Below are 13,977 nucleotides of genomic sequence, written 5' to 3' on the forward strand. Positions count from 1 at the left end.
ATCTCTTGTTTCTTCAGTTGACAAACAAAAAGCACAGTCCTTGCCTTGCTCAGCTCTCTCAGCCAGTGCAAGATTCAAAGGAGACAGTGCAAGTGAAAACCCCTGACTGCTATCTGAACACAGGGCAGCACTGCTGTGAATTTAGTAAGTGCAATGAGAGAGGGAGAGGGTGTGCCGACTGAACCTCCCTTCCCCGACTTCTCTACATCTCATGCACATATGTACACATTTAAATTGGTTACATCATGTGTGTCATTATGCTCACGCTTTTTCCTTTTTATGTTTTACAAGAACATTAAGGTATTTCTGTTAGCTAGTGTGTAATGGCTCAAATGCCATCGATCCCTGTGCCAGAGGCCACGGTACATGGAGCCATTCTCTCATTATAGGTCGGTTCGTTGGCTTTTCTGTTAGAAACAAGTAGGGAAGGATGCTAAACTGAAGTCAGACAGCCAGCTTCAAGCTTCAGTTCTGCCATGCCCAGCTGTGTGATCTTAGGAAAATTATTGAATCTCTCCAATTCTTGGGATCCTCATCTTTAAAATGGGGATAATTATACTCCAGTGAGGAAAAGACTATAAAAATGCTTTGAAACCTATAAAATGCACAAGCATATAACATGACAATTATTGCAAATAATATCATTATGAACAGCTTTGAATAGTATTTTCCTCCCTAAGAGCTGGAATACTGGGTCCAGAGATTTAAACATTTTCTGTGTTTTATTTTATTTTATTTTATTTTATTTTATTTTATTGTTTTTTAAAGTTTATTTATTTTGAGAGAGAGAGACAAAGAGAGCACGCATGCTGGGGAGGGACAGAGAGGGAGATTGAGAGACAATCTCAAGCGGTCTCCAATGTGGGGCTCAAACCCATAAGCTGAGATCATGACCTGAACTGAAAAAGTCAGACGCTTAGCCAACTGAGCCACCCAAGTACCTTTTTTTGTGTGTTAATATATACTGACAAGTCCCCTCATTACCCCAAAGAAGTGTGTTATTCCTTGCAACATCCCCAGGACTGGGTTCTATCATGTCTTTAAAATATTTGTGACATCAGTTAGGTATGAAACAGCACCTTATTATTGTACTTGCCTTTTGCACTTCTATAATTTCTATTAGAGTGAACATTTTAAATAATGTTTACTTTCACAGTTCCTTGTGCATGAATTATTAGTGTCTTTTTGTTCATTTATCAAAGGACATCTTGGAGGGTTCTTTTACATTTGTATAAATTACTTATATGACAAAGACATTAATCTTCAGTCTGTCATCTCTATTTCAAAAGTCTTTTTCAATGCATTAGTCTACTTCTCTTGTTTAAGGAAGCACATTAAACATAACAGAAATCTTGTTTGTTGATATAGCACTATATAGTATGTCTCTGGGCTGATCAATACTCAAGATTTCCAGGCACCCTGAGGATGTCCAGTGGAAACAAGCAAGGAAGAGAAAGAGATTGGACAGTAAGTCCCATTTGGAAAAGTTACAGGAACGAGGATGTCCAGCCAAGAGAAACAAGCACCTGGGGGAAGAGTGTGTTTATGTGTGTGTGTGTGTGTGTGTGTGTGTGTGTGTGTATGTATACATGCATACATATGCACGTGTGTGTGCAGAGTGGGAGTAGATGGGGAGAGAGAACAAATATTTAAGGAGATAACACATGAGAAAATATTCCTGTATATTATTCAGTTGCAGAAAGCAATGTTATAATTAAGACGGGATTTTTTCATGATCCACACTGAACAAAGATGGAGTGTACAGGCTCAGAAGGTAATGAGCTCTCTGTCTCTGGAGATGTTTAAGCAGAGACTGAATGGCCCCAGCACTGGGCTCCATGTTCTCAACAGGCCTTTCCCACTCTAAGGTTCTCGAATGCAATGACCCTGGGTCATTTCCTGAAGGCTAGTTTTGTTTGTGTTTCATAAATCCCCGGAAAAAAAAAAAGAGCCTGTTTTGCTACTCCTTACCTCTTCATCTTAAGAGCCAGAGGAGGAAAAAAAAAAAAAGTCCAGTGACTTTACCGTTAAGGTTTCTGGTTCTGCTCCAATTAACTGAAGTTTAGTAATAATCGGGGCTGCCTTCTCACAAAAGAATACAATGGCTCAAACACAGAAGGTCTAGACACAAGTGTTTCTAGACTTAAAAAGAACCCTCCTTTCCCAGCCAGATGAAGGTTCAGACGCCTTTCTTGATTATCGTGTGACATAGCCTCTTTTAAGCTAATAAACAGTGTCAATTCATTAAAAATGAAAGGCATTAGAAACCACTGGCCTTCATTCTTGACAGTCCATGAGCCAAGATGAAAATACATGGCAGTGCAGTTACAGCAATTTCCTCATTTTGTGTGTGACCTGTACACATTACCAATGCTGACAAATTATGGAAGGCAATTGCATGCATACATCACAAATGAAGTAGCTCTTCTAGATATATGCATGCCATTAATAACAATTACATGTGCACCGGGCTTTGCAAAAATTAGGATATGGTCAGTAATTTATTTTCATTCAGTTGTTATGAAAACAGTGGCAACAGTCCAGGATTTTATAGGCAGTTTCAGAGTGTCTTGAGAAAATGACACAATTTGCAAGTATCCAGATGGCAGTCAGGGCCTTCCAGTTATTTGGTTTAGGTGGAAGGCTGGTGGTTAACGCAGATAAGCAAAATGACTAATTGCAGAACTAACAGTGTCACCTCCACAGAGCTGAGCATGCGGAATTCTGCCAAAGACCAGCTCCTTGGTGTTGAGAAACACAGAACGGAAGTTACCCAAACCCTCCCCAAATGGAGGCTTGCAAATTCCCGCTCCTTTGGGTTGTAGCCATTCTACGAAGTGAGCTGCCAGAAGCACTGAGTGATGGTGGGGTCTTCTATCCAGACACCCAGAAAAAGTAGGCTTTTGACTGTGAGGCTATTTGCTCCAGCAAGCAGGTTCATCCTTCATGTGTTATGTGGTGAGGAGACCAGTGATTTAGTCATTTGGACGCAACGTGATGTGGTTGGGAAAGTACAGCTTCGGGGCCAGACTGGGGTGTGAATCTTGGCTCTTCCACTTAGTAGCTTAGCCATCCTGGAAAGGCTACTACCCAGCTCCGGGTCTCGGTTTCTTCTCCCAAAAGGGACCAGTGCACCAACCTTATAGGAGTGTTGTGGGGATAAAGAGAAGACCTACAATGAGGCCCTGCTATCTGTAACACAACACTCAGAAAATTAGGATGGTGATCATTAATTAAAAATGTTTGAGGAATCTTTTCAAGGTGCAGAAGTCTCAATGATGATGATGCTATTTATTGGACATTTACTATACACAAAGCACTGGGCTAAGTGCTATACATGAATCATCTCATTGACCCTCACTATGGTCCTAGAAGGTGGAATTATCATCAACCCCATTTTAACACTGAGGAAAACAGAGCTTAGGGAGGCAGAGTAGCTTGTCCACGGTGATACCACTAGCAGGTGATGGCATTAGGACTCAGTCTAGAGTTGATACCCTGAACATACTCAAATGTACATGTGTAAAGTGAATATGCTTTTCTCCAATATATCTATTCCTAGTTCATGTACATCCTATCCTGGAAGCCAAGACGCCATCTGAACAAGCCTCAGAATCATGGCTGGATGACCATAACCAGATGCTACCAGCAAGCAATGGCCTTTACCCTAGGTAACTCCATGTTACTCCCCTCCCAGCAAGATCTGAAGTCACATGATTCATGGAGTCTACTTGTTTAGTCACTTGAAGAACTACCAGGATTCTAACTGCAATAACTCCTCAGAACTATTTCCATGCAGTTGGTTATATATACTATCAGTTCAACACTACACGATACAGATTCCAAGAAATGTATACATTACTGGAAACCATTTGACTTCTTTAGCTCTCCAGCTGGCATGCAAGGAGTTGAGCCCCAGGTGCATACAATTTTCAAGTCCACATGTGGACTGACTGGGGCATAAATTATGGCAGGGGCATAGGGTTCACCTCAGTTCCATAAAGCACTCGTGATTATATACTTAAAAGAAAATATTTTAAAGCATTTTATATGTCTGTTAAGTATTCATTCCCCTCCCTCTTTCTTCACAGAGGTAAACACCCTTAGATGCCACAAGGTACACTGTATGAAATGCTGGACTAAATCCATCAGGAAACCTGGCATTGGCTCTCAGTTTAGCTGCCGATTTTCTTCATGGCTTTCTGTAAGTCACCTCCCCTCAGTGTCTTTATTCATAAAGTGAGGGAAAAAATATGTACTTTATGTTAACCCTACAACATGGCTTAGGTCTCAAGTGAGACACTAGATGTGGTACTTAGGAGAGGAATAGAGCTCCGTCATTTCTAGATACACGTCATTCCAAGAGTCACACAAATATACTGGCTGAATCAAAATCAGATCATATACTTTTGAGAGAAAGGCAATGATTACAAATTCTGCTAACTAAATCTGGCCTAATCCTGACCAACATCTGAAATAGTGCATCTTAAAACTCAAAGTGAGCTGTCCATCAAATTTTCAGATATATTCTTAGAAAGAAAATAACAGAAACATCTCTTTGTATTATCATTAAAAATGAGATTGACCCCAAACTCTTAAAACCTTCTCACCAGGCTCCAGCATCCTTAGCCAACATATCCATTCATTTGAGCCACGTTTCTTTATATTTTTAATGTTTGTTTATTTTTGAGAGAGAGAGAGAAAGAAACAGAGCACGAGTAGGGGAGGGGTAGAGAGAGGGAGACACAGAATTTGAAGCAGGCTCCAGGCTCCAAGCTGTGTCAGCATAGAACCCGATGTGGGGCTTGAATTCATGAACCACAAGATCATGACCTGAGCTGAAGTTGGACACTTAACTGACTGAGCCACCTAGGTGCCCCAGAGCCTTCTTTCTTTAAAAATTATTTTTTAACGTTTACTCATTTTTGAGAGACAGAGAGAGACAGAGTATGAGCAGGGAAGGGGCAGAGAGAGAGGCAGACACAGAATCTGAAGCAGGCTCCAGGCTCTGAGCTGTCAGCACAGAGCCTGATGAGGGGCTCAAACTCACGAACTGCGAGATCGTGACCTGAGCAGAAGTCCGACGCTCAACCGACTGAGCCACCCAGGTGCCCCAGAGCCTTCTTTCTTTAAACACAAACTTCACCATATGGAAATGGTGCCTTTAAACGTACAATCAGCGTAATTCATTAAGAGCTAACCGTTTTCCTTCTTGTGACTTGGTCAGGTGTTCAGAGGACCTAACATGCCTGGAAGGACCAGTCCCTCTTGGCATGGGAATAAGCGCCCAACAAATAAGAAAACAGATAAATTGAATGAAACTACATCAGTGATCAGAAGGAGCAAGCTTAACGATGCTTCTCTGGGAAAGTCTAGAGCCATGGACTAAAATGGACTAAGGTCCTTGGATTTCACAGTTAACGATTAGAGCAGGAAGATCTATCTGGTTATGGGTATTAAAAGTAAACACTTGCAACCCAACTCACATATCCATGCCATAAAGAAGTACCAGATTAAGAAGCAGTATTGTATTAATATCATAATCCGTGCATAATACTTTTCATGTTTAAAATAAATATTTTTGAGAAAATATTTAAAGAAAATTAAATTTAAAAATATATCACCTTTTTCCTTTCACTGGAAACCATCGCCAAAATTTTAAAAATTACAAAGCATTTAAATCTCAAGTAGGAATTTTGATATGATTTGAATTTAAGAGAATGTTTATTGTTGCAGATTTTCAACTCAAGTGTATGGTATCAGATGCACACCACTGCACACCAGGCCCTTCCCTGCAAGGCTTTCCTTGAGTGGCTTTCCCCAGCAGGCCTGCTGCAACCTCAGGAGCCATGCTAGAAGGCACTTGTCCATGCAGTGCTCCTCCCCACAGCAAATTCCAAAGGAATGGCCATTATATGTCCAAAGGGCACAGGTGCTTCGCTTCCTTTGAAGGTCAAAAAGCACTTTGGATAAGTCAGTTCTTCTCTTTATAACCACCTTATTTTTGGAAAAAAATTATCAATCTTAAAAAAGTACTTTCATAAGAATTAACAGTCAATGCTTAGCTTATAAACATGTGTATAATCATGTTTTTCAACAGGCATACCAGGGTATGCTGTTCTTCAAACACTTACAAATACTGACGACACCTGCTGGCAGAAAATATATTTTAGTTAATTGCTTATGGAGAAGTAAGGCCTACAAGGGTTGACTTATCTTTTGCACGGATAATGAAACCAGAAAACTACCCCCCTAAATTCACTTCGGTTTCTTTTTCCAACTTTGCCTATCACCATTATCAGGAAATGAAGCTAGGAGGTGCACGTCACTGGACCCTTCTGCTTCAGGATGTATAGAGCACACATGATATTTCTGATTTAAACTATACACACACACACACACACTCTCTCTCTCTCTCTCTCTCTCTCTCTCTCTCTTCAATGGTGATACCTGAAAAATATTTACCATTTTCAAAATTGTCCCTCTCCCATCCTTACTGCCATGCCAGGATATCCCCCAAAAAGGAAAATAAGTCACATTTTAAAATCTGTATCTGGGTACCATGAAGAAAACTAATATTTGACATTTGGTGATACATGTCTTTCCTCACATTTGTGACATACAGATATATTTATATTCTAAGTATATGAAAAGGTCAAGCAGATGAGTTTTACCTAAGCTTTTTGCCAAACTGCTCAGAAAACATAGGACTAAGGGATGGCAAGACGGGACTGGTTAGGGTCCAGAGCTATTCTCACTCTTCTTTCCTTTGATCCATTTCAACTTATTAAACTTGGTTATGATTTGCGTCCTTGAAAAGGAGTTTGAGGGGGCACTAGCTTCACTGCTCTTATATTCATTAAATTATGAAGTTCCTATGGAAAAATCATTATATCTATTCCAAGCCTGAACAACCTGAACTGTATGCTGGTGCTATCTTGTCAAAACTTACATAAAAATTCAAACACCATTAAGGCCATCACACTTCCACAGCTACTAGGAACAAAAACTCTTTGTGAAAATATACAACTGAGCTGGAGTGTGGGGTGGGGGTGGGGATGAGAAGTTAGTTGTGCTCAGCTTACAGAAAGCTGATTACAACTGAAGACTGGAGTCTTGTCAGCTTGGAGCAGCTCTTGTTAGAGGCAATGAATCTTTGATGCTGTCCTCCCAAACATACATAATTCAGTGAGCCAAGTGCACACAGCTAAGTAGACACAAGGGTGGTGGGTAGGTAGAGAACCCTTAAGAATGCTGCGACAAGGTCGGATGCACATCTGTCTCCAGACTTTCCCCAGTCGTGGTTGGGCACAGTGATGATCTCTCAGATACACACATGAGCAGCAGTGATGAGCTGGGTCCCGTGGGTTCCACTATAGCTCAGCCACAGCAAAGCTGTGGTCTAATGGAAGCAACTATATTCCCTAAGAACCTTAAAGACAAAGAACGATGCTTTCTCTTCCAGTTGAACCCAGCCTTTTGAGCTCTTTGCCAGAGATATAACACACAGAAGTAAATGGCAAGACGAAATACAATCCAGGAGGACTCCTTCACATCACCCTTAAGGCACTGGAAAGTTCCCTTTCAGAAAGATAATTGTTTCTAGTGTTCCAAGACAGCTTTCCACTGCCCTCAAGGAGTTTAATTCATTTTCGGGCTCCACGTACAAGACACTCAGACTACTCATTTAGCCCCCAGACTTCCAGCTGAATGACCCCAATGGCCACAGACGACAAGCAGAGGTGCCAGGTCCTGTCTTTGCTTCCAAACAACTGTGAGGTCAAGCCTGACAGGTGAGGCGGCCCCCAAAGGCCTTCTCTTGCTTCCCAACCCAGGCAAGAGGAAGCCCAAGCTTGAAAGGTAGCTCTTGGCTGACATCTGAGCCTAAGGATACAGTAAGAGAAAGTCCCTCTGTTGGGTCTAGACAGAAGACTGACAGTCTGAGAGCCCTGCAGGATGCGAGAGGCAAGGGTGAGGAGGCAGCCAGCTGTTCCCTGGCCAAGAGGAAGGGGGACAGGGATAGGGGAGGAGGCTCATGATGATCCACAGAGAAGGGGCAAAAAGGAGGCAGAGACAGAGAGTGAGACATAGAGGGAGACAGTGAGTGTGAGAAATGGGGAGAGGGAGAGGGATTCGCAGAAGCAGAGGGAGAGAAAGAAAGAGGAACACACCGAATGAAAGATGCAGGCAGAGAGAGACTGATAAAGAGAGGGAGCCGAGGGACTGAGAGATGGAGACAGACAGAGGGACTGACAGATGGACCCAGAGAGGTCCAGGTGGAGACCCTACCTCGGCGTCCTTGACCGGACTGCTGGCTGGGGGTACCTCCAGGCTGCAGTTCGCCCTCTTGACCGTGAGGTAGAAGGGGTAATCCTTGGCCACCATGGTGGCTGCCGGGCCTGCTCTTTGGGATGTCACCGCTGACCCGAGGCGACTACAAAACTCCCAGGCGAAAGGGGGCCCCAGCTCCACGGTGCCCGGCGGCAGTGGCGGCACGGAGACTGACAGCCGGCTTCTTGCCGGGTGGGACCGACTCGGCTCTCCGGCTGAAAGGGGGCGGAGCCTAGTGCGGGCACGCCCACCTGGGGCGGGGCGGGCACCGCCTCGGCCCCGCCCCCGCGCGTCCTTGGAACGCCCAGGTACCGCCCCACGGAAACGCCCCAGCGAGGCGAGGGACGATTCTACCGTGGGTCTTTTCCTTCCGCGAGGCGGAGGCCCGAGGCCACCCGTGCAACGACTACCCCTCACTCTGGGAGTGGAAGAGGCGGCGAGTAGAGAGGAGACCCGGTGGAAGGAAAAGCCAGCATTTTAAAAGCCCATATTAAGAAGAGGTAGTATTCCGTCTTGCCTTATTCCCAGCCAGTCTCCACCCCCCACAGTTGTGTTTTTTTTAATGAGCATCTGAACGTCACTGGAGTGTATAGTCTATAAACAGTAATATGTGCCCACTTTAAGTTATATAGTTAGTTGAGTGTTGACAAATGTAAACACTCACGTAACCACTTCCACAATCAGGAAATGTATTTCCACCACTTCCAGAGACTTCCCTTGGGCGCCTTCCTCTGTACCCATTTTTAAATATGAAGAGGCTGATTAGTGGCTGTCAGCCACTCACAAGGGCAGTCTGACAGGGTCTGTTCAAGATGAAGCTCTGCAGCAGGACCCGGTTGGCTATACCATGCCTTACTGGAGAAATACATTGTAAATGTTCAATAGGCAATTCTAAGATCATTTGCTGCAGTCCAGTCTGGAACAGTAAAAAGCAAACAAGCAAAACCCCCAAACTGGAACCACGGTAATATCCATCAACAGGGAATGCTTGAATAAATTCTCCTCCCTACAAAACCCCACTCAGCAGCAGTCAAAAACAAGATGGGTCCAGGGTTGTGGCATGGAGAGATCTCCAGTGTATGTATCACATTCAGTTAAAGAACAATTGCAGAGTAAGCCCAATATTAATACCATTTGTGTTGAAAACACATCTACATAATACCATGTATTTTCTATAGCAAAATGTAGGTAAATACTATTGAAAACCATCCAGAAGGATGCACAGCAAACTTATAAGTCCCCTTGGGGCTAGGGGAGGCAATCCATGCCAGGTATACACCTGGAATTAAAGGCTGTAAAAGAGACTTTCAATTTATAACTAATGTTCTTAAATTTTTTACAAGAAAAATATATTTATGTGTTACTTGGGAAATTAATTTTTTTAATATTAAAATGATCACTGTCTCAAAAGTTATTTTGTAGACTGCACTGTTGAAATCCCACCCCCTGGCCCCCATCAAAGTCATGACCACTGCAGGTGGTGGTCTAGGGAGCTGATGTCTTTTGTTTTGACTTCTTAGGTGTACAGGAGGTAATGGGAATGGAAATATCTAGACCTTGTTACAGTGTTCTCTGCTTCCAGCTAAGGCCAGAATCCCGTTTCCACTTTCCAGGCAGGAAACCTCATGATACATAGATCTTTCATCCCAGGTACCAAACACACACACCCTGGCACTAAATTCACCTACTTTCCTGTCCAGCTAGTGTGGACAAACTGCCTTCAGAAAAGAGAGAGTCTGGCCAGTTTTGCTAGCCCCATTGTTGCCACATGTGTAAAGGAGACTCCTGAATTAGTGGGTTCCGGGTGAGATTGGAGAAAACACCTGGATTTTTTTTCCCCTCAAATATACATCCTCAAGCAGTGGGAAGGAGGTGATCGAAGACGAGGTTTGCAGTGAGAAAGATGCCCATGGACCACTGGGTTTTTCTACCTGTATTCCCGAACACAACTTCATTTCTTAACCCGGGCTGTGCTGATTGGGGAGCTTATGTAAGTGCTCCCTGTGAGCTTGACCAAGCTTGGTGGGGGCATGAAGGGAATGTCATCTCCAAAGGCACCCAACTAACACAGCCCCTGATTAATTCTGCAGCCAAAGGAGGGCCAGGAGAGGCAGTGACATGCCTCACTCAGGGCTACCCTGGCTGCTGAGGATATGAGCTGAAGCACCTGGAGCTGCTCCTCATTCCCGTCTTCTTCCTGCTCCTCTGGCCCCTCAGACCCACCATCTCAACAGGATGATCTGGCCAGCAACAGCCCCTTTGAGGACGAGCTTTGACAAGTTCGCTGGGCCTTATCCTCTAGTTGGGAAGTGCACCTCCAGCACTTGGTGAGAAAGAGTGACCTTAGCAAACTTCGACTGGTCCATTCACTGCGGGATCCTCAGGGCTGGGCAGGGAGTCTGGCATACCCTAAGCCCAGTGTAGCAGCACATAAACCCCATGGAAAAGTGGGTACTTTAACCTCAAGTTTAAGTACAACTATCATACAGCGAAGAATAGTCATACTGGTTGATAGGAAGGCTGCTATATCCACTCTCTCATAACATTTTTTTTGCCCCTCCTCAAAAGATTTGGAACAATAAAAATCAATTAATATACATGGCCACAGAACATATGTGTAGCAAACTTCTGTGTTTTCTGCCAGATATGTTAGGCAGAGAGAGAGAGATAGAGATAGAAAGAGATTGCTAATGGCCAGTAATCATTTACATACATATGCTGAATACATTACATATGCTGAAAAAAAAGCATAAGCCCCCAAATGAGTGTGAAAGGAAAGATGGGGACCTGGAGTTCCCTTGGCTTGTCAGATGCTTCTAAGCTTCTCAAAGCATGAATGTCTCACCACCATAAATAGGGCTCTGGTGTTTAAAGACATATATTTTTGGTACAATAAGGTCTGTAAACTGAAGCTGGCAATTTGGGGTATACACAAGCCATGTATGTATGTGGTCCTTGAGACATTTAAAATTTTTTCAAGGGTATTTTTGACTCCATGCAATGTCTACCTTGTGCCCTGACTTCAGAACCTCCCCCGTGTGTGGTGTACTGCTCCAACATTAGCAGTTTTGGGGTTTGGGTATTCTGCCTAGGATTCCCAACAGAGGTGTCTGTGACCAAAGACTTTGTCAGAAAGCAGGCTGCTCTACAGGATGGTTCCTAAGCACACTCCTGAGGCTGGTGTCAGAACTGAGGGAAGCCAGGCCAACTCTGCAGTGCTGCCCAGCTGAGTGGGCCCCAGGAGCCCGGCATTCCCTATCCTGCCTCTGTGTGTGTGTGTGTGTGTGTGTGTGTGTGTGTGTGTGTGTGTGTGTGTTTATGGGCTTAGGAACAACACTGCCCTAACAGTCAGCTTCACTCAAAGCAGTGGCACAAAGTGCTTTTCAGAACTCGCCTTTAGCACAACCCGTTATAATCCTATAAAACGCTTCACAGCCGGGCAGTGTTCCTTGCTAGCCAGAAGCCTGGAGACTGGAATAAAGAAGCCTGTTCTTCGTTTCCAGGAACAGTGCCAAGAGTGGGGCCTGCATTCTCGCCTGGGCCGAGTGGGGCTTGTTTGTGCTGCCGGTGGAGTGGTGGGCCTCCACACACAAGCCCACCACTGGTTATTAGCTCCTTTCAGAAGAGCAGACAGCCAGGCATGGCTGGGAGACCATCAATCAACTCCTCAAATCTCACTGCTGTGGCGGTGAGCACAACAGGCCAGCCTGAGGCTGAAACTTCAGAAGTTAGTGGTTGTGGAGACCTTCTCAGCCAATGGGACGATGCCTTGTCCTGTTACCATTACACTTAACATCAGAGTTAGTGGGTTCTTTTTCTCCTTAAAGGCTCATTCATTCATTCATTCATTCATTCATTCATTCATCAAATATGAAAGAGTGTTTATTATAGAGCAGGTGCTCAATCAGCTACATTTCTCCCCTTTCTTCTCTTCCTATTCCTGAACCTCTGTGCCAGGGAGGTGTGTAATACACATCTGCTCAAGGAGTATGGTTGACTTTAAAACATGGCCTTTCAACTGTAACCTCTGCAGCAAGGTGTGCATTTGCAGAAGGAGCTCAGGTGACAGCAGCCAATCCTCTACAGCCCAGCCTTCGAACACACACACCTCCATCTGCTCCTTGGCATCTGGAACTATCTCTCCCACCCCTGCTGATCTCACACAGTCATGTAGGTACATGTTGGATACACATGTGTACCAACACCTCCCCCTTCCCCCCTTCCATTTGGGCAACATTCCCAGCTAATGACTGAGCTCCCTCTCCTCTCTGCCGCTTCAGTCTTGATGAGAGAGGGGAGTCAAAAGCCTGAAAAAGTTCTGGCAGTGAATTCTGAGAGATCAGGACTGTGGTTTCCTGCCAGACGGGTAAAAATGGCACCAACGAAACACTGATAATATCCAAAATCATATCAGTATTATTACTCTCTGCCTGCCTGGGGTTGTGTCCACTGGCTCCAGGCTAGATTTATGAAAATATATCCCTGGATATTCTAAAGCTGGAAGACTTCATTCTTTCATTCACTTAAAGATCTCATTTTGTGAAACAAGTTTGAAAAACCGGTTAAGTGATACAATCTTTTTCTTTCTCCCAAGATAGAGCTAATCCTGTGGATTACCAGCTATAATGCAAAAATAATCAAGACTTTATGTTTTTTTAAAAGGGAATGAATATTTGTCTTGCCCTGATATACCACAGACAGGTACATTCCTCACCTCTAGTTCATTACAGCAGTGATTCTCACCTGGGGACAATTTTGTCTCCCCGGTGACATTTGGCAATGTCTGAATACATTTTTTATTGTCATTGGGGTGGGGGTGGGGTCCTGGTGGCATCTAATGGATAGAGACTCAGGATGCTGGCAGACATCCTATAATGCACAGGACAGCCCCACAACAAAGAATTTACAGGTTCAAAATGTCAATAATGCTGCTGTTGAGAAAACTTGCATTAGAGAGTGTAACTGAAATATAGCATCAGGATAATCTGTTGGTTTTGACCTTAAGGATATTCTTGCTTCAGACCTCGATCACAAATGTCAGTTTGGGCATGGTGGAGCAAAGAAAAAATGCTTCAGTGCCAAGTTGCCTCAGAATATTGACATGCCTAGAATCTTTCCCTGTTGTCCAAACCTGACACTTAACAAAATCACGTATTTCATAAAACACAAAAGGACAAGAAAACAAAAGATAGGGGAATAAAGGGTGGGGGACAGAAAACTGTCTTAAACTGCTACTGATATGAAAATGCACTTCAAACGATAAGTGAAAATGAAAGTTTCAATGAAAGATAATACTTGAAGAAGAAAATCAGAGAGGAGGAAGAAATGTGTCAAAGTTTGGTCTTTCCCAGGAAAACCTTCACCACCATATTTAATTGTTTTGGGGGGCAGAAACTCAAACTCAGTGATGAAACAAAAATCCCAAGGGATTCAATTTACTGTCTTTTTGTTATATGGTATTTCTGACCACACAGCATGTACGATTGGAAACCTGTCTTCACTCATTTGTAGTAAGAATCCTGACTGTCCAATTTGAGCTGATTACTATCAGCAGGCTTGTTTTGCTTATAGAATTTAAGCCAGTTTTTAGAACACTTTCTGTATGCTACTATAGGGTCTTTGAACTTTATGGGTAGTCTGAATTTG

At 43.7% G+C, this 13,977-nt stretch overlaps 1 protein-coding gene and 1 long non-coding RNA gene across 9 annotated transcripts in view; one reads left to right on the plus strand and one right to left on the minus strand.

Annotated features, from left to right (window-relative positions):
• ARHGEF3 (Rho guanine nucleotide exchange factor 3) overlaps positions 1-13,977 on the minus strand; it is a 304,554-nt gene that overhangs the window by 61,927 nt on the left and 228,650 nt on the right. For 2 of the 8 annotated variants that reach the window (XM_007084429.3, XM_042979198.1), the window contains exon 1: positions 8,290-8,533. The exons of the other annotated variants lie outside the window; for them this stretch is intronic. In XM_007084429.3, the coding sequence (XP_007084491.1) occupies positions 8,290-8,385 (96 nt within the window). In that variant the 5' untranslated portion in view covers positions 8,386-8,533. Of the gene's footprint in view, positions 1-8,289; positions 8,534-13,977 lie in introns of those variants that run through there. 8 annotated transcript variants of the gene reach the window in all.
• LOC122236677 lies at positions 8,717-10,928 on the plus strand. The gene is made up of 3 exons (XR_006214855.1): positions 8,717-8,831; positions 10,191-10,321; positions 10,422-10,928. It is a non-coding gene; the product is annotated as an uncharacterized LOC122236677 (long non-coding RNA).

Source organism: Panthera tigris, chromosome A2 (genome assembly GCF_018350195.1).
Source record: "Panthera tigris isolate Pti1 chromosome A2, P.tigris_Pti1_mat1.1, whole genome shotgun sequence".
NCBI classification, from domain to species: Eukaryota; Metazoa; Chordata; class Mammalia; order Carnivora; family Felidae; genus Panthera; species Panthera tigris.